This window comes from Neopelma chrysocephalum, unplaced genomic scaffold (assembly GCF_003984885.1).
Source record: "Neopelma chrysocephalum unplaced genomic scaffold, ASM398488v2 Primary Assembly neopelma1_61b, whole genome shotgun sequence".
Lineage (NCBI taxonomy): Eukaryota > Metazoa > Chordata > Aves > Passeriformes > Pipridae > Neopelma > Neopelma chrysocephalum.
The window spans coordinates 7,188,642-7,207,747 of record NW_020897717.1 but is presented as its reverse complement, the minus strand read 5'-3'; the positions used below and the strand labels follow the sequence as shown (position 1 = coordinate 7,207,747).

The following is a 19,106-nucleotide window of genomic DNA, read 5'->3' as shown; positions in this document are numbered from 1 at the left end:
TAATTAAAATAGCCTTGTAGCATTGCATCTCTACCTTAAATTTTTGTACTTTTATTTCTATGAAGTTAAAATGGTGTTACATACCTCTGACATATTTCTCTTCATTTGAATGCTTATTTTTTGATGTCTAATCACAGAAGAATGGAATATTACTTGTTAGTCATTTTAAATTAGAGCTTGATTCTTCCTGTGTTGTTCCCACTTTCCCATTTTCTCTAATACAGTGATTATATTAATTTTCTGTTTGTTACTGTTGATTTAGTTATAAGTGCTCATGGTATATTGGTGTATTTGGATGTGTTCTATGACTATGTGTGTTTGTTACATGAATTTATCTTATAGTGAGGAAGGGACCCCAATGCAGCTTCAACTGGCAAGGTGTCTTTCATCATACTGAGGAAAAGAAAACACTCATCAACTAAGAACAATAAGTAAAAACATTTACAAGTGTGATCAAATAGTAATGCTCTGTTCTTGCAAAATAATGCAATGTAGTCAGTGGCAGTAGACAAGATTCCCAAAAATCATAAATGAAGATAAATACATTAAAGTCAGCAGTTTGAAAACTTGAGTTTTCAATGGATGCTCTGGATTCTCTTTAGGTGGTAAGAAGTAAAACAAATTGGAGTTCATTAAAGAGGTAATTAAATTTAATGGCAGCATTGCAACATAAAATAAAGCAGTAAAAATGGTGAAAAATCTTGATGCCAACACTGCGCTCGCACAACTAGATGTTTGCTAGCAAGGTGAATTACAGCATCTAATGGTAGGCAGATTGTTTGGCAATAAAAGAGAAAAATATGTTCACATCAAGTTTACTAGGCGTATCAAAAATTCTACATTTCTGCCTGTCTGTCACGCTTGGCCAATATATGTTTATTCCTTTGTGCATTTTGTATTACTGTACTCTTTGACGCAGATTCATTTGAAAAGAACTAATTCAAATTTGGAGCTGAATTTCTTTTTGCTTTTTTTTTTTTAATGTATTTTGATCTATTGCAGTATAAAGAAAAAAAATTCTGTAGCAACATTTTCATGGACCTGCTTTTAGGGGGCTGTAAATCTCCTCCTCTGTGACTGTGAAATTGCAGGATGGCAGAAAGATGATCGCTTAAGTAACATCCTGTGAATTAAACTACTTTTGTGTATCAGATTCTATTTTTGTTGAATAAGAAAGATTTCAAATGTTTCATTTCTATTCATGTAGTAATGAAAGTGAAGGTTGGTTGTAGTATACATTTATATATATAATGCCATCCTTACCCTAACTTTGAAAGTCTTTCAGCAAAAGAATAGTGGCAGGTAACTTTTCATGTTTATCATGTCATCTCTCATTGAGCTGTAAATATCTGAAGTGATAATAATGAAGCATAGCACTGCAGAGACAGTTTCTTAGAAAGGCAAGGAAAATATGTCTTCTGGAACAGCATCATTTTACTTTGAATATGTTCTTCAGGTCAAATTTTGCAAAATTGACTAGAAAAAAATCTCAGGGGTATTTTCAGCTTTAATTAATATAGTGCTGCTGACATATATCCTCACTGAAGAAGTTTTTTTTTCTTTTTTCCAATATTTTAAGTATCACATGACTCTTAAAGAGCAATCGGATTATTCATTGGCTTAAAATTTACAGTAGTCTAAGAGGTCACCTTTTAGGACTGATTCCAATTCACAGTGAAGAGGAACATTGGAGTAATAGTAAGGAAAACAAAAAACTTTCCTAATATATAGAAAACCACCAAAGATCACTTAATTATTTTCCTCAAAAATATTTAAGTGAGGTATTGGTCTCATTCATTAGTTTGCCAGTGTCTGTGGAAAACTGTGGATTTACAGATTCACGTATGCACAAATGTGGTTCACTTTGTAGTGGTTTGAAACAGGTTTTCCCCCTGGAGCTAAGAAAGTGGTAACGCCCAGGGGGTGGTGACACTTGAGATTTGAACCAATCTGCGCTCCTGCAAAATATAAACATACCACAAGTAGACCGGAAAAGAAAGTAGTTGTAGTGGTAGTGGAAGAAGAGAAGAAGCCATGTTGTGAGGCCACAAGGAGGAAGGGGCAAGAGCCCCTCTGGGGGGCCACGGCCCCCCAGCCCCAACTAGAGTCATAGAAATTCGGAAACAGTGTTAGACTGGACTGAGGTCTGTGACTTGAGAAGCTGAAGGAGTTATCTCCACCGTGAGTGGACAGACGGAGCAGCAGCAAACCAGCAGCGTACGGAGAGCAGTGGCAAAGAGCCAACAGATAAGAACCGAAGAAGCAGCAGAAGCTGGCATGCACCTGAGGCAGACACAGAGTTGTCTGAAGAAAAGGAAAGCAGCAGCAGAAAGAAAACTCAGCCACTACAGAGAGAGAGTTTCGGGGGTAAGAACTGAACAACCAAAACTCCCCAAACTCCCTGGAGATTCCTCCGAGAGAGAGGAGGATGATGGGCTCTTACTTGAAAGAGTCTTGGAGTGCAGTATGCACTGCAGAGAGGGGCTAAGAAGCTCAAGCATCCTGAGAGCTGAGCCAGGACGGCCAAAGGAATGTGTGTGTGGGGTGACCTTGGCCCCCCCCCCACAGTACTGCCAAGCTGGCAGCCTTGAGTCAGAGCACGGGAGCTCTGCAAAGGGGCTCGAGTCCCCTGAAGATAAGGACTGTCGCGAAGACCCCTGTGCTTTGTGATATGACCGTGGTGACGCACCCTTTGTCCTGGGAAACGCAGCCCACGGAAAGACCCTCGTTTTGAAGACGGAGGGCCGAGGGGCTTGTAGACCCCCTCGTGTGTATTGGCAAAGATCCAGCTGCAACTGCTGCATTGGAAGAGAGAGACTCTGCTGCCCTAGAGAGACTTGCTGCTCATAAGTGGGATGGATCTTTTCCCTTCTTCCCTCCTGGACTTTTATTTGGAGGGAGAAGAGATTTGGTCCATTGTAAATATTGTATGTCATGGTAGAGATAGTTGAAATTGTGTATGTAGTGTATTATAGTATTATAGTATTTATTTATTTGCACAGTGTATTGTAATATATCCCTTTTCCCCCATTTGAGTCTCGTGTGGTGTCTGGTAAACCCATCTCACACTGGGTTGAGATGAGGGAAGGGGGCTTGGACTAGGGAATTGGATTTTGGAGCTTCAAACCATGACAATTTAAAACAGCTTTGGCCAGAGTATAGCCACTACTTGTCTGGTATCGCTGAGACAAAGAAATAATGTATAAAAGTGAACAATTTTGAAATATTCTCAGATTAAGAAGGATATCTGTCTCAGCTGGATTTTTGAGAATCCAAGGTAGAAGAAAATTGAGAGTTACTGATCTGGATCCAGAACTTTCTGGATCTGATTTGGTGCCAGATTGCTGTTGTTCCTGGGGAAACCAGTGGCTATTTTTATCTTGATGTATAATCACAGTGGTTCCAGATTTTCTTTGGTAAATAACAGCCCTTTTCAGAACTAGTTATTGATGAGCAACTGAATCTTTGGAAGTTGTTAAGACAGTCCGTTGTACCTGCTGCTTCATAATTTCATCAGCTACCACTAATACTAATCTTATGCAAAAATTTGAACAATTACTTCATTTAATGTCTTAGAGTTGAGCTATAACAAATTTGGAGAAATGTATTTTCTGTGTTCAAAACCTAATCTGAAGTTTTTGCTAAATGTAGGGCACACAGGTACAACATCCATAGAAAGCTCACCCTGGTTTTTTTTGGACATAGATCTTGTTGAGTTTTGCTGAGTTTGTGTTTTAATTACTTGTTGAGTAATTTGTAAGTAGCTTGCTGAGCACAGTTTTTTAGGTTGAGTTTATTATTGAATTAAATATTGAATTATTCTTTGGATTCTACCAACTTAATGGGATATCAACATTGAAGAGTTTTTAAAAAGAAAAAAAATGAGTACTTATGGTGTGACTGTTTAGCCTGTGTTGACTTAATACTGAGTTTTATTTTGGTAGCAGGTAGGTGAAGACAATAGTGTGTCTTCTGGAAATGGCACTGGCTAGTTACTTGTTTTTTCCTTTTAACATTTTTTAAACAATTCTTTGGTGTTATTATTAGAAAAAAGTGACAAGGAAATGTTTTGACCTTTTCATCAATATGTTACTCATATCTGTATTTTTAATTGAAAAACATAAAAATTAGGGTATTTCAATGATTTCTAAAAATCCATGTTGAATTAAGGTCTGAATTGCATAGCTAGATTATACAGAGCACTCTATATCACTGTTAAATTTTGAGCCTAGTTGCTATTTAATAGGCAAATGCTTTAGAATTTCTACACTTCTTTGGATTGTCTGAAAAATTCACTGTTTTTCAAAAGTTTCCAAGGAAAGGTGAACTGGAAGTTGCTTTGATTTCAAGAAAGTCAGACACGCACATGCCCCCTGGTTTGTGTCCTGTACCATCTCCATCCCCTGTCCCGTCCCTGTTGCCCCCCCTAAATGGCACACTACCTGTGTTTTATTATTATTTATTTGTTTTGTTTCCATTGTTATTATAATGTTGGTTTTATTATATTTTTATTATACTGTTTTTAATATTTTGTCTTTGTGTGTTTTATTTATTTTTGCCCTTGTGTAACTCAGGCTTCTTGGTTGTGATCCTCACCTACTCAGTACAACACTGGAAGCAGTGTCAACTGGTGCATCAATTCTTACCTCTTTATCACTTATTCAAAATAAACCTTATATTGTGACTTAATTTTTGACTTTACATACTGGGCAACATAATTCACATGCGCTTGGGCTCTGAAATCAGCCTCAAAAGTTTGATCTGCCAGAGTGACTTGTGAGAACACGTTCCTTGTAATGTTTATAGCAGACTCTAATTTTACTTTAGAAATGTGATAAAAAGAAAATAGTGTTGATTATGCAAAAGGAAGCTAAGAAGCTAGTAGGTAGCAGCAAAAGGGAAATACAGTCATGCTACGTTCACCGGTTTGAACAGTAATGACAGAAGGATCACAGGAAAGACTGTTCAGCTACAACTGTTATCAATGCCAACATGTTGAAAGGGGTTGACAGACTATCAGGAAATGTGTTCACAATAGAGCCTTATTCTTGGGACTGATTTGTGGACAAATACTGTTCTATGTATTGCCAAGCTTCAAAACAAAAAGACAAAATAGAGTGTGTGCGTGTTCTTGTCACATATTTGCCATCCCTGCAAAGAGGGAGCAAAGGTCATGGAACAGTGTTTGAATATCACTTATTTATTCCACAGCCTTTAGAAATCTAAGCAGTTAATATCAGGAGTCTGTGAATCTTAATTGCTGGTGAATCTTAACTGTGTCTTATAAGATTTTGGCAGCAAGTATTGAAACATTTAGTATTAAATCTTTTCAGATTCAAGATGAAATTTAAGTAACAGATATTTTTACAAGTTTCTCCATGATCCATTATACACCTCAATGAGTTTAAGTCTTGGTGCACATTATTTTATTGATGAATATTGGATTTATAGGATACAGTAATGTGTGTTGATCTGTCAGTGACATTCTCCATTGGTATAATTCTGCACTTATAAATTGTGCAGAGTGTAATTGCTGAGTGAGGCTTCAGTCCTTAGTCCAGAGGCTTATGCTGCATTAGAAGTGTTATGTAACTAGATCTTGAATTTAGAAGGGCTTTACTTAATAAATGCAACAAGTAGTTTTTTCTGAAATCACAGTGACACAATGCACCTCAAGAGTCATTATACAACTCCAGGTACTAGAGCAACTTCTCTTCTGTTAATAATAACCTTTTGTGTCACTGCATCCTTGCTCATTTCCTGTATGGGCTCAGCTCAGTCGAATTCTCTTATGCATCTTTCCCTTCACTGTGCATGACATATAGATGTACTTCCAAGAAATGTGAACAATTTAGAACAGTCACATTCACACTAATTCTCCACCTCTATTTCTTTTTGTTGCTCTGATAAGTATGATAAATGCCATGTGCAATTAATCAACAAAAGTGGAAAAAAAGGTAAAGGTTTGGAAAAAAATGTATCCATTTCAATAATGCTGGAATGCTTTTACTAAGCATGCTGATAGATCCATTTATTTTATTGTTACTTAAAACCTGTGACAAAAATAGGATTTTAGTGGTACCTTAGACTAAGCTTAATAGGCTTTCTTTGGGTCACTGGTGGTAGTAGTAGACATGCACTACTGAAGTGAATAAAATTTCCTCATGGGGACATGGCGAACCGCTTTTTAGTTTGTATTGTAATTTGTTAAGCATTATGGCTTTTTAACTTTAGAAATAAGTCATGGTTGTAAAACCCAAACTGTGTAGAATCTCTAACTTTGTAATTAATAAAAAAATTGGTATATTAAAAAGTTTGTATGTTACAATTCTCTGAATATCTTTTGTTTCTATGCTGCTTTTCTTACATGTATGTTGTTACTTTTGAGGGGAGAAGGTCAGAGTTTTTGCTGCAGTGTTGATGGTTTTTCTTGAGTATCAAGTTGTTCACTGTTAGCAAAGATCTGAAATCTTAACACTTACAGTATGTGACTTCTGTTTTTAAAGGGACACTTTTATAGATATGACATAGTCTGATAATAAAAAGAGATTACATCTTTTTGTGTATTTACTGTCTCTACTGTTTGTCTGTTGTAGTGCGGTTGGCACATTTGCTCGAGCACTGGACTGCAGTAGCTCTGTCAGGCAACCTAGTTTACATATGAGTGCAGCTGCTGCTTCCCGAGACATCACACTGGTAGGTGGCTTCTTAAAAACCTACAACTTCTATGTCTGTGAATTCAACACTGTCTGGTACTCCGTAGTCCCTATTTTCCTTCTCTTGTCCTTTAGGTACCTGCAAGGTATATATGCATGCATATATATATATATATATATTTATATTTATATATATACATTTATTTATGCGTGCAAGGGGGGGGTGTGTGGTAGAAAGTGTTTTCTGTAAGCTTGGTGGTACTGCCTTTGTAGTCATAGTGTAAATCACTTGACTTTAGCTGTGGTAATTTCCATAGAGTGGATAATACACATTGTATAGGGATTCATTTGGTGTAATTGAGCAACAGTGTGATTTAAAGTATGTGGTAGTAAAGCTGATTGAAAATTGTATAGATAATACTTTTTACTTACTAGGTATGTCATCAAATTTTCTAAAGAATAAGCAATTTGACTTTGTAAGCATATTTTTGAAGAACATTTTAATTAGTATATTCTTACTGTGTTTTCTTAGTTTGTTAAAATATTTGCTGTAATGTAAGCATCTGCACCTTTTAGAGAAAGTTAAAAATATATCAATTACAGACCAAAGGTTTGTCTCTGTATTCATACTAGCTGAGATGACAAGATGTGCTACAGTAATACAGGCGTGCAGGAAAACTATGTGAGAACAAAAAAAATTGCTGTTTCATAGAATCAGGTTTGACTTACATTTCCAAAGACATCAGCAGTTGTTTATTATTTTAAGTATTTATGTACAGAATCATGAAGATGATAGTTCAGGCTAAAGTAGACCTGCTATTATCCATATACTGGAGTACTAGAACTAGAGGACACTCAATAAAACTAAAAGATCAGTTTGAAACAGTTAAGGCACTGCCTTATAAAGTGGATAGAGAACCCCGAAATCAAAATTTTGTGGGAATGGGCAGCACCAACAGGTTAAAAAAAAGGGTTAGAAAAATTATGGACCATCGGCCATAAATGGGTAATGAGGAGTGTAGGGAAAGGTGTTCCATCTAAACTTCTTAATTCCCAAGGCTTGTAAATGCTGGTCAATGAAATGGGAATTGACCTCAGATTGTAATTAGATTTACTTGCACATTTTCTCGATGCAGCATTCCTTGGTGCTTCTGTAAGAGACAATGCTTGGCTAGACGGATGACTGATCAGATTCAGTAGGGCAGTACTTGTATTCCAGATAAAATATATTCATTGGTATGATGAGAAAAATGTTTAATTTATTACCTTTTGCAGGGTACTCAAATGCTATTGAACAGGAATCAGATTTAGTCTGGACTATGGTAGTGTAATAAAGGCAGTGGCAAAATGTAATGTTTTCAATAATAATCAAAATGAGTTTTCAGTTTCACACTTGCTGATATGACTTTACAAACACAATTCTATTCACATTAAATACTTTATTTCTTTCATCTGGATAGTTCTTTAACATTTTTCATTTTATTAAGATTTAGTTAGAATAAGAATTTCTAATAAATTTCACATATTGCATATACTTCTTACTGTATTCAGTGATTAATAGAATAGATGTATCCTTATAGCAATTTCTTCTTTGAAAGTACATGTGCAGTGCTGCTAATAAAGGGACACTTTCAGTGTTTGAGTGCCATGTAAATGTTTCTCTATTGCAAATGATCCATTAAGTTCCATTACACTTAATGAAAGGCATATCTTATAATGAGGCACCAGAGGAGCCACCCCAGGCTTAATTATTGTGTCTGTCTCTTCTCATTTTCCTACCCCCTCAGCTTTTTAAAACCCTTCTCTTTTGCTTTCTGGCAACGCACTTCGTTCTAAGTTAAGAAAAGACATATTCGTCATTATAATAGTTACTTTTTCAGACATTCCCATGCTAATTGGGAATGTATTTTCAGCAGCAGTTAAAGTTAGTAGAGACATTTGCAGGACCTGTGGCATATGTCATTTATGCTTTGGAAGGGATATAGGTGCATAACACTAAGAAAATTATACTGTCTATATTCTTAATGCAAGTCAGATAACCCTTGCACCTGAAGTGCTGTTAATGGGATTCCTGTACACCACACCTGTGGCTTTCCAATATTCCTAATTAGTTGTTTCGGTCAGAGATAACTGTAAACAGACTGATACTGAAAAAAAAAAAAGAGATTTGAAAAAGCATGGGTTATAAACATGAATAAATTCAGGGAGGTCTTGCAGCAGAACAGCAAGACGTGTAATAAGGCAAGGCAGGAAATTACCAGTGCTTTTAGAAAACCTACTGAAGATGGGAAACAATGTGTGTTTACCTTCTTAGATGATAATAAATGTGTTTCTCTTACAGTGATAAAGACTTGTGAGACAAACAAGTGAATCTTGCATTTCTGGGCTTCTCAGAGGCAAAGTTTTATTTTATAATGAAAACTGATCTCTAACAAGAGAAAAAGAATGGGAAGGCTTTCTGTTTCAGATTCTTAAACATTGCATAGTGCATATACATATAGGTGAGAGCCTCTTAAAGCAGGTTGATGGAATCACTTGCTCCTTGTAGTAGACGGTCAGAAGAGCCTGTGCTACTTTACTGTAAAGACTTAAATCTGGTTTTGGATGTCTCTTCATAATGAAAAATATGAAGTTTTTTTCCTTTGCATTTTGAATAATGTAGTTTTAATGATTAGACTTCCATATATATGGCTTATATAATAAACATACTTAAAATATTATTGAACTATAGAATCCATACTCTGTTTCCAGTCTGAGTGCTTTGTTGGAGAGGGTTCAGTCTAGTTGCTTTAACTGACTACGGAAATTGCAGCAGGTTTGGGAGCTGCGTGTTGCGGCTTGTTTGCAGCCCTGTCATGTCCTTTCTCCGCTGCTCCATGCAACCCTTCCTTAGCTTTTGGTGGAAAGTTTCTTTCTTTAACTGTTTATATTTAGACTTGAAATTCCCTCTATCTGTGTGGCTAGCACTTTTCCTCTGGTGGGCCCCCTTGTCTGTGCTGGACAGTATGCTCTGGGCAAGAGTTGCTGTGGAAGGGTGGTTCTTCCTCTGTCCTTCAGACCTCTATTTGGGAGAGGCAACACGAGGTTTCCCAGCCTTCTGCTCCTTAGGTAACAGGCTCCCACTAATTGTTTCTTGCAGTCCTCTCATCCTTGGATAAAGAAGATGCTCCAGGACTTTTTTTCACAACTTTTAGTAATGTCTTTGGGCTTCTCTTGCTTTTGCTACCACAATTTTCTCACTGCAATGTGGGAATTTTATTGCAGGTGAGGGCTGGCAAACTTGTAGAAGGCCTTGTCAGTGGTCTTCTGTCACAGAATAGATCAGTGAAGACAGCACTTATCCACAGAGTTCATTATGAATCTTTTCTTTAGTAATATCAAGAAAATGTACTGCTTTTCCACAGTGGCTGCAATTTGAAAAAAGATTTAAACCCTGTTAACACGTCTACTGTAAGAGTTCAATCTTTAGAGCTGATTTACTCATTGCCTGAATGATAAGCAATAAACCAGTGATTTCAGTGTACATTCTCTAGTATGAAGCTTATGGATTTTAGACATTGTTACATATTTCCATATTAGAATACTTAAAAATAGCTTTTCTCCAGGCTGGTGAATTTGAACTGTAAGTAAAATGACATATTGCAGGATAATAGGGACATTGCTTCTTGCAGACAAAACAGTTCCAGAATCTTGTGCTTGATAGCACTCAAAGACTTATAGTGAACTCTGGAGAAAGACAATAGTCACTCATAGGAGATGGAAAAAGATGAGGAGAATTCATTATTTGCAGTATATTTGGATGCAGAAGCTCAACTGGAATTGCTCTGGAATTGCTACACTGACACATAATATAGAACTGTTCCTTCCTTGAAAGGTTTTCTCATGAGTTTAGGGCCATGTGAGAGTGTGCATGCTACGCTCACAGCTTGGCACTGTAGTGGGACAAATAGGAAGGAGACTGATGTTACACAGTCACATACAGTATCATGCCTTATAACTCTAATACCTCCTTCAGCAAAACAATTTATGCTTGTGGTGATGGGGTCTTTTGGGATGCTGAGTCAGAAAGACTTCCTGTATGTTGCTCATTTTCCCAATGGGTGGATTTGTTTACTTTTCATATTCCTCATTGTTGGTTAGCAATGTGAGTGTTCAGTGTTACTTGTAGAGTGAAGAACATTTTAACTTGTTTGTTTTCCATTTTCCTCTTTTATAACACAAAGAGAACCAACCAAAGAAACCTTATTTACCTGTCTCTGACAGCAGTGTTTACCAAGAGACGAATATCTTGCTTTTTTCAGTATGATCATAATGAAAACAATAAATGTCTTCCTTCACCAGCAATGAGAATATTGAGCACATAGATGTCTGAGCAGCTGTTTAGTTACTATTTAGAGCTTCTGTTAATTGAAGGTGGCCCCTCAGTCAATATATGCCACTGTCTTTATTGGGTTACTTGGAACCAATTTCTACCAACTAAAGATTCTTCAGAAATGTTTGCTAGTAATTTGCGGGAACTAATAAACTAATGTCATTTTTGGTAAACATTTTATCAAGGCATTTCCTTTCCCAAATTAAGTAATAAACAATTTATTTTCCTTATATTCCACAGCAGTAAACTATGATATCAAGATAGATTTGAAATTTAGCATTAGTTGAGGCTACTCGGTTGGCTTATAGAGAATAATATATTGAATTTGCATTAACTGAAATGGACTACTCTCTATTTAAACACATCTTAATTCTCTTCTTATCCTTACCAGTTTCATGCAATGGATACACTGCATAAACACAACTATGATTTGAGCAGTGCCATCAGTGTTCTAGTGCCACTTGGAGGGCCTGTCTTGTGTAGAGATGAAATGGAAGAGTGGTCAGCATCAGAAGCTAGTTTGTTTGAAGAGGCATTGGAAAAGTATGGCAAGGACTTCAATGACATTCGACAAGACTTTGTAAGTATGCAAGTTGTACACTTTCCTGTAGCTGTGTTTTCACATGGTTGAGCATAACTGCTTTCTTTCTATAGGTTTGGAATATTTAGCTATTGGAGAAATCTGTGTGGCTTATATATGTAACTAACACACGTATACATTTTATCTGACTGAAAATCAATATGCTTTCTTGTCTGATGACATTCTTTGGAAGAATGGTGACAATATCATCATGGCTGGGCTTCACAAATGAAGATTTGGGAAGGGCTCTACCCACATTTGCTACAAGTGTGCTGGTGGCTAAAGAGGCCAATGCGAGATAGACAAGTCTGGTTGCAAAAGGGACAGCAGAAAGACTCCTTCGATGGTATCGGCAAGACGATTCTTTCTGCGTTGTCTTTTCTCTTTGATGGTGATCCTGTGCGCATTCTCAAAGGAAGCAGCAGCGTTATGGATTGTGTGTCTCCAGACTGCCCGATTGGAGGCCAGAGTAGACCAGTTTTGTTGATCAATATGGCCAAGGCTGAGATGTTGTTTCAGGGACTCCGTGTATCTCCTCTTCGGGGCTCCTCTCTTGCGGCAGCCAGTGGCAAGTTCACCATAGAGCACGATCTTAGGGAGGCAGTAGTCCTCCATCCTGGAGACATGTCCTGCCCAACGCAGCTGTGTTCTCAGCAACATGGCCTCAATACTCATAACTGCTGCCTGTTCTAGAACAGATGTATTAGTCACATAATCTGACCAGTGGATGTTTCCCTAGGTAATTAAACTGCTGGACTGATTTGAAAGGGCTCATAAAGTGCGTCGCCACGTCTGACTTGGCCGCGCTGATCCTCATGGAGTGAGATTATCATTTTAAGGAACTTGGCGGGACAACCTAAACGTTCCAAAATCTGCCACAGACCTTTTCTGCTCACGGTATCAAAAGCCTTTGTGAGATCAACAAAGGTTACATAGAGACCTGGGTTCTGTTCCCTACACTTCTCTTGCAGTTGTCTGAGAACAAACACCATGTCTGTGGTACTCCTGTTGGCTCTGAAACCATATTGGCTTTCAGGTAGAATTCCTTCTGCTATAGCGGGTATTAGTCTCTTCAAAAGTATTCTTGCAAGGATCTTACCAGCAATGGAGAGCAGAGTAATACCCCGGTAGTTTGAGCAGTCTGATTTAACTCCCTTCTTCTTATAGGTGACAATAGATAATCTGTTCAATGGTTTAATACCAGGTAGAGTGTCTCATGCTGAGGTATTTCATTCAGGATTTTTACAAGGATTTTACAAGCATCTGAAAAAGTTCCAGGAACTTTACAGAACGCTTCCACAATTTCCAGTGAAATTCATTAACAGCTACATGGCTGACTCCCCTGGGTGTTTTTGAAAAGCTGAGTTTTCCTTCTATGGTTAGCAGAGAGAAATTTATATTCAGATAGTTTTTAAAGTGAACTACAGGGAGTTATTTTGATATATTAGGTGTTTGGGCAGTTTTGTAAAGTAAAGGAAATGTTTTCCAATACGTTCCAACTACACTGGTTGTGGTAGTGAAGTATCACACTATAGGGTGGGAAAGCTTTAATTGGGTAATTCTAATGTGGAGTAATGAAATGAAATGGATTCTAACACTGATCACTGGAATTGCTAGTAGTTTGCTGTGATTTTTTTTTCACATTTCATGGAGGGTCTTTTTCTTTCAAGGAAAAAGATTTCCTCGGTTTTACCAAGTTCAAGCTGGGCTTCATGAAAAGGTTAGGAATTGAATCAAACTAAATCCATTATTTAAGACTGAAGTTGATTGAAACATTTTCACATTAATCTCATTCTGCTTGACTCTGAGAGCTCATTTTTGTTTTTCTTTGCAGAATTTTATTAAAAATCTTTATTAGGGGAAAATGGTACTGTATGGTAAATGTAGAAGTCCTTCCAAGATAGAGTGTGGGACAGTGGGAGGAGGCTTGGCAGTGTGAGCTAAGCTGCCTTTCCTTCACTTTCACAGTCCTGAAATGAAACAGATAATTGAATCAAGGTGGGAAGGGAAGGCTATTGTTTTTCTGAAGAACTGACATTTTAATAGGTATATTATATCTGTGTGCTTAATTTTGAGATTCCCAAGGGAGAAAATGTTCACTGCATTCATGACATTTGGTTGAAAGTTGCATCATGGATGAAATAGCTCTGTTATTTAAAAATAATATTTTATAGAGTTTTAGAATTGAAATTTTAATGTAAATTACAGTTCCTTATTATTTCTCATACAGATAAATGGTTCTCAGCTGTAATTGTACAATAGTTCAGGAGCTATGCCTTCTAGTTAAATGGCTGGTAATATATATTTGTCTTTTCAAAATACCTTAATCATATAACACGTGGCTGTTTACAAGTTGAGTCCTAACACAATTTGTGACCAAATATACCTATGACTTGTCTCTGGTATTTATATAGTATTTTTATTTTCTATATAATTTCTGTGTTATGTATCCAATTGTATTGATATGCATACGTTGAAATGATACAATGGGGTAATGTGTCTCCAGAATTGCTTCTGCATTTGTAATATTCAAATGGTAGATATTTGGATGGTTCTACTAGAAGCTGTTTACAATGTTCAGATTTTATCTTGAGTAGATTCCTGACACCCTCTGTCTTTCATTGAATCTTCCTTCCCAAAACACAGGTATTTTCCCATCCTTTCCTCCCAAAGAAAGAGACACACACACACACACAGAACTAGTAATAGTGTTGTGTAACCTACTGAGGTTATGTTCATGATGAGTCAGAGTGCAGCACAAATGGATGTGGGGCACTAATTTATTATAGCCTCTTTTAGTTAGTACAGCGATGTTGTCTATTCTCAGTCACTTTTTTAATCTTTTGAGAAGCGTCATTTTAAAAACATCATTTATAACATCTATTTTATATCTCAATTTATATGACACTGGTAACTGCAGTCTTGCTGTAATTCTATTCTATCTAATTTGAAATCTTTCAATTATGTTAATCATTGTGTAGTCTTGGGATATCTTAGTTTCTCTAGAGTAAAATTTATCTATTCTCACTTCCCATGTAGCATTCTAAAAGTATAGGGATTTGAAAACACACATTTGGTTTTTAAGTAATCATCGAAAATAGTCCTTCGAGATTTACATCATGGATATATGAAAAGTGTCTGCAAGGTTAGGTAGGTATAAATATGTAGCACTTAAGCAGTGATTTTCCACAATAGTACATTTGTCTATTATCATCCCACTCTTCAGTGGCAAGTCATTGATAAGTTTAAGTACTCTTACATGTGTTGTAAGAGCAAGGACATAGAAGATAATGGACTGGTAGTTACGTGTGAACTTGTTTGAGTCTCCACAGAGGATCTAATGATAAAATTAAAGTCTGCAATGCCTGAGATTAAACTCAAACCTAGGCAGTCACGCAGTGATGCCACAGTAGAGGCAAGACTGTCACATTGCATGGCAGAAAGTGGTTGGTAGCAGTCTCCTGGAGCAGAAGGGTTATGTACTACCTACCTGAGTCATTATATCCCAGAGGAGTTGCCTTTTCTAAGTCGGCCCAGATTTGCAAGGCATGGCAGCTGCAATTGCAGCCTGTACATGATAGTTCTGTAAAGGCCAGGTTCATTTACTTTTCCAGCAATTAGTAAGAACTGGCACTATTTGATGTTCAATGTGCAGCTCAGGTATTAAGCTATAAACACTAAATATTTAGTAAGCAAGATAATTATTATAAATTAAATGGTGTAAGGGAGTTTACCTTTTTTTAATAGGCAGGAGGAGCTCATTTGTAATCAAATTACCAGTCTAGCCTTTGAATAATCATTTTCATCAGATGTTGACTCATCAACTCTTTTAGGAGAGGTTCTGCTAGCTTTAAGACTGTCTGAATCCTAATCAACCTAAACTTTATAAGCTAATTCAATTTACTTGATGTACTTGAATTATTTCACATCCCAGGGTAGTAGAATGGAAGAAGAATGAATATTTTATGTTCCCCAAATATAACTATTTTCCTAACAATAAGACACAGCTGTTATGCTTGTTAATTCTTAGTTTTTCATTATCAACAGTTTTCACAAATTTAGAACTATTACATCTCAGATATGGCAGGAAAGGCCTTGGTAATCAAGACTTGGAACTGTTTATAGAAAGCAGGAACAACTGTTTTCAGAAAAGTGTGGAAACATGCCTTAAAATTACCATGTTCATTTTAGGATGCTAAGTTTTTCTTGCTCATCTGATTTGAGTGGTCCATTCTTACCCTGGAGAAACTAAAGAAACTTAAAACTCTCCTCTCTCTGTTTTTGTAGAGTTGATACTTTTTGCTAATTTCCTCCTGCAAAAATGTCACACAGATGAGCATATTTACTTCTTTCAAAAATAGAATTTGGTAATGAGAATATATTATTCTGTGACTGTTCACAGCTTCATCAGCAGTTCAGAGTATTTAGTGCATAGGTAAACGGAATAAAGGTTATCCATGCTAAGTCTGTCAAACAGGTTTTTCAAGTTCTGAATCAAAGTGTAAAAAGTTGTGAATCAAAGTGTAAAAGGATTACAGTTATTCAGTCCAAGCATCATAATTATCTTTCTTTATTCATAAATGCCTACTGAGTGAATGAACATATTGGTGTCACAATCATAGTTAAACAGATTAAGGTATTTTCTAGAGAAATGACAAAGATAATCTGTAGCATAAAGTCATTAATAAGTGTTCAGGGTGGAAAATAAATATGGATATGCTAAAATGTACTAATTGACAATGGCAGGTAGTTGGGGTGGCAGCTTTCCCTCTCAATGCCAGGAAGAATATGGACCTGGAGACTGAGAATCAGTTTATCTGTTACTTCACACCTAACATGTTCTTGTCATTGGTTTTTTTTTGGGGCAGATTTCTCTGAAGGCATAATTTACCTGAGAAAGTAAAAGGATTTTAGGAAACTGAATTGTGTTGCTATTTTTTAGAACATCAGCACGTGCATTTCTTACTCTGTTACTTTTGAATTACATGCAAATATTCAGGGATTTACACACTGTGGTACACTGCCTGAGAAAGAAATCACAGCTGAGCCTGAGCGTAAATCCCATTTCCCGAAAGGCAGAGATGGGAGCCAGACTCAGTTCCTCCAAGTGTCTGCAAGCAAGCAGCATGAAAAACTAGCTATGAGCTCCTGCCTGCAGGGAGAGGCAGCTTGTTCTTCTGTTGTTTTAGGAATTGAACTAAAGGTGCAGGAAACTATTCTTTTGGCTTAAGACATGCAGAAAGCCCCAAAGTGGAGTGAGTAAGGTTGGAAAGATAAGTTTCCACACCTATACTTTCTGGGACTTCCTAAACATCTTCCTCACTTACAGAAAGCACAGCATATTAGTATTAACACATGCCTCTAGAAAGTATCATACACAAATTAGTAACATGTTTCCAAGTTATGAAGAAAAAAATGCATGAATTTTGTAAGAGAAGTACTAATTTAAATTATAGAAAGTCCTTATGGTGTTGAATAGACTATTTGGTGGTAGTTAAAAATGGTTGCTTAATTTTCGCACTGAAACATAGGTTAATACATTTTTATTTTAGCAATTAATATGTACACCCAAAATAATTGTCATTATCACAGCCACAAAAATTTTTGTGAAATATTCATTTTCAGTACCACTCTTGTTGCTCAGGGTAGCATTTGTCCCTCACATGCATTTGTTTCTTGATAATGGTCAAGAGTATGTGGGGATTTATGCAAAACTAGTGGTATTGTATGAGTGACTGAGTTGTTATGGGACTTGCAAAACCTGTGATCTAAGTCTGGTATCCTTTGTGTCTTTTAAGAGAAAAATACATGGGACTTGAACACGGTCTTGTCAAGATGATTTCTTTTAGTCCTAATGTTATTCTCCATCTGATACACTTTATAATAGAGACATTACCTTCTGTGTTTCCTGATGGAAATCTGCATTCTGTTTTGACCATTTTGTTTACCATATGGCTTAAACAGAAAAATTACATTTAGATTTAGATGTGTGATATTGTAATTCTGCATACTTCTTAACTATAAGGAAAGGTTGTGTATTATTAATAGCAATATGTGTTCATTTGCATATGGATTTTAATGTAGTTATTCAATACATTCAGAGTCTAGTATTTATCTCAACTGTATTTGATTTTAACATGTGTTTAATAAGATGTGGACATAGCAATTTTTGGAACCACTTTAATTTTTAGCAAATGTTTTTCAGCTCCCTTGGAAGTCACTGACTAGCATCATCGAGTATTACTACATGTGGAAAACCACTGACAGATATGTGCAGCAGGTAATTTAATGACTATTTCAGCGTGAACCAGTCTGAGACATTCTTAAAAAAATGTAATAATGTTAAGGCATAAAAATCTGTTTGTGTTCTTAAAAAGAAATATGGGGGAGCCTATGATAATATTTTGGGATATAGACCAGTGGTTCTGTGCTGTTCACATACCTGTGAAGAGCTTTTTAAGCCATTTGTACTGTATGCTGATTTGAAGTAGTAGGATTCCTGGTTCCTACTGCAGTATGGGATAAGAAGGAAATAGGCTCCAGAGCAAATGCTTTAGTCTTTGAAGCTGTGCTATGGGACTGAAGGAAAAGGGAAGATACCTTGTGTTAAAGTGGCTGCTACTGTTATGAAACTTATATTGGTACTCCCTGACAAAACATTACTTTGCCATTACCAGCATTTGAAACTAAAATTGAGACCATTCTGCACACGGTGGAGGTGTTCATCCTTCTGATTTGAGTGTTCAGCTGTTTGGGTTGCTCTGGAGAAGAAACATAAGATTATGTTGAGTACTAATACTGGGATATTTTTAGCAGGTTTAGGCAAAATTTCAATGTTGGTGCTTTTTTTATGTTGTACTCTCTATATTTACTCCTTGGTTTAGATATATAAAATACTTTAAAGTACTCCATTTTAATTTCTGATTTAATGTTTAATTTTGTAGCTCGATCATTTGCTGCATAATTAGAAACAATGTTATGTACAGAGTGTTGAAAATAATATTTTTTGCTGTAATAACTACAGCTGTACTGCTGGATGGATCTTTGGAGTTGTTGATTAAGTGTGTCAGAAGGAAGATTGCTTCAGGTTGTTCTGGTTTATTTTAAGTGTTTCTACATCAACTTTTTAGTGTATGGAAAGTAGGGTAAAAGTCTTTTACCACATAGGAGAGTCTTGAACTATCACGAGGACCTTTTAGTTCTATGAATAATACAAATAGCAAATAATATGTTCTGTATAAAAGCATGTTTTTCTGTGTCTGTCACCATTCATTTCACTTTTAACACTTTTTTTGCACTGTTAATTTTTATCCTAGAAAGGTACTGCCAGCAGAGATTTGCTGTGCTTGTCAGCTCTTAAGGATTGGGCAAGAGATTATCTTTAAGAATCAGATAAAAAGATTTTATCCATACTGAAAGCCATGGAGTAAGGATAAAATGAAGTGTAAATTGTCTTTTGTCAACACTCTTAGGTTGCTCAGAGACTGATCTTGTTTCC

At 36.5% G+C, this 19,106-nt stretch overlaps 1 protein-coding gene across 4 annotated transcripts in view; it reads left to right on the top strand.

Annotated features, from left to right (window-relative positions):
- MTA3 (metastasis associated 1 family member 3) overlaps positions 1–19,106 on the top strand; it is a 136,401-nt gene that overhangs the window by 56,283 nt on the left and 61,012 nt on the right. For all 4 annotated transcript variants that reach the window (XM_027681854.1, XM_027681856.1, XM_027681857.1 and 1 more), the window contains exons 8-10: positions 6,597–6,696; positions 11,420–11,608; positions 17,814–17,888. In XM_027681854.1, coding sequence (XP_027537655.1) covers positions 6,597–6,696; positions 11,420–11,608; positions 17,814–17,888 — 364 coding nt within the window. The remainder of the gene's footprint in view (positions 1–6,596; positions 6,697–11,419; positions 11,609–17,813; positions 17,889–19,106) is intronic.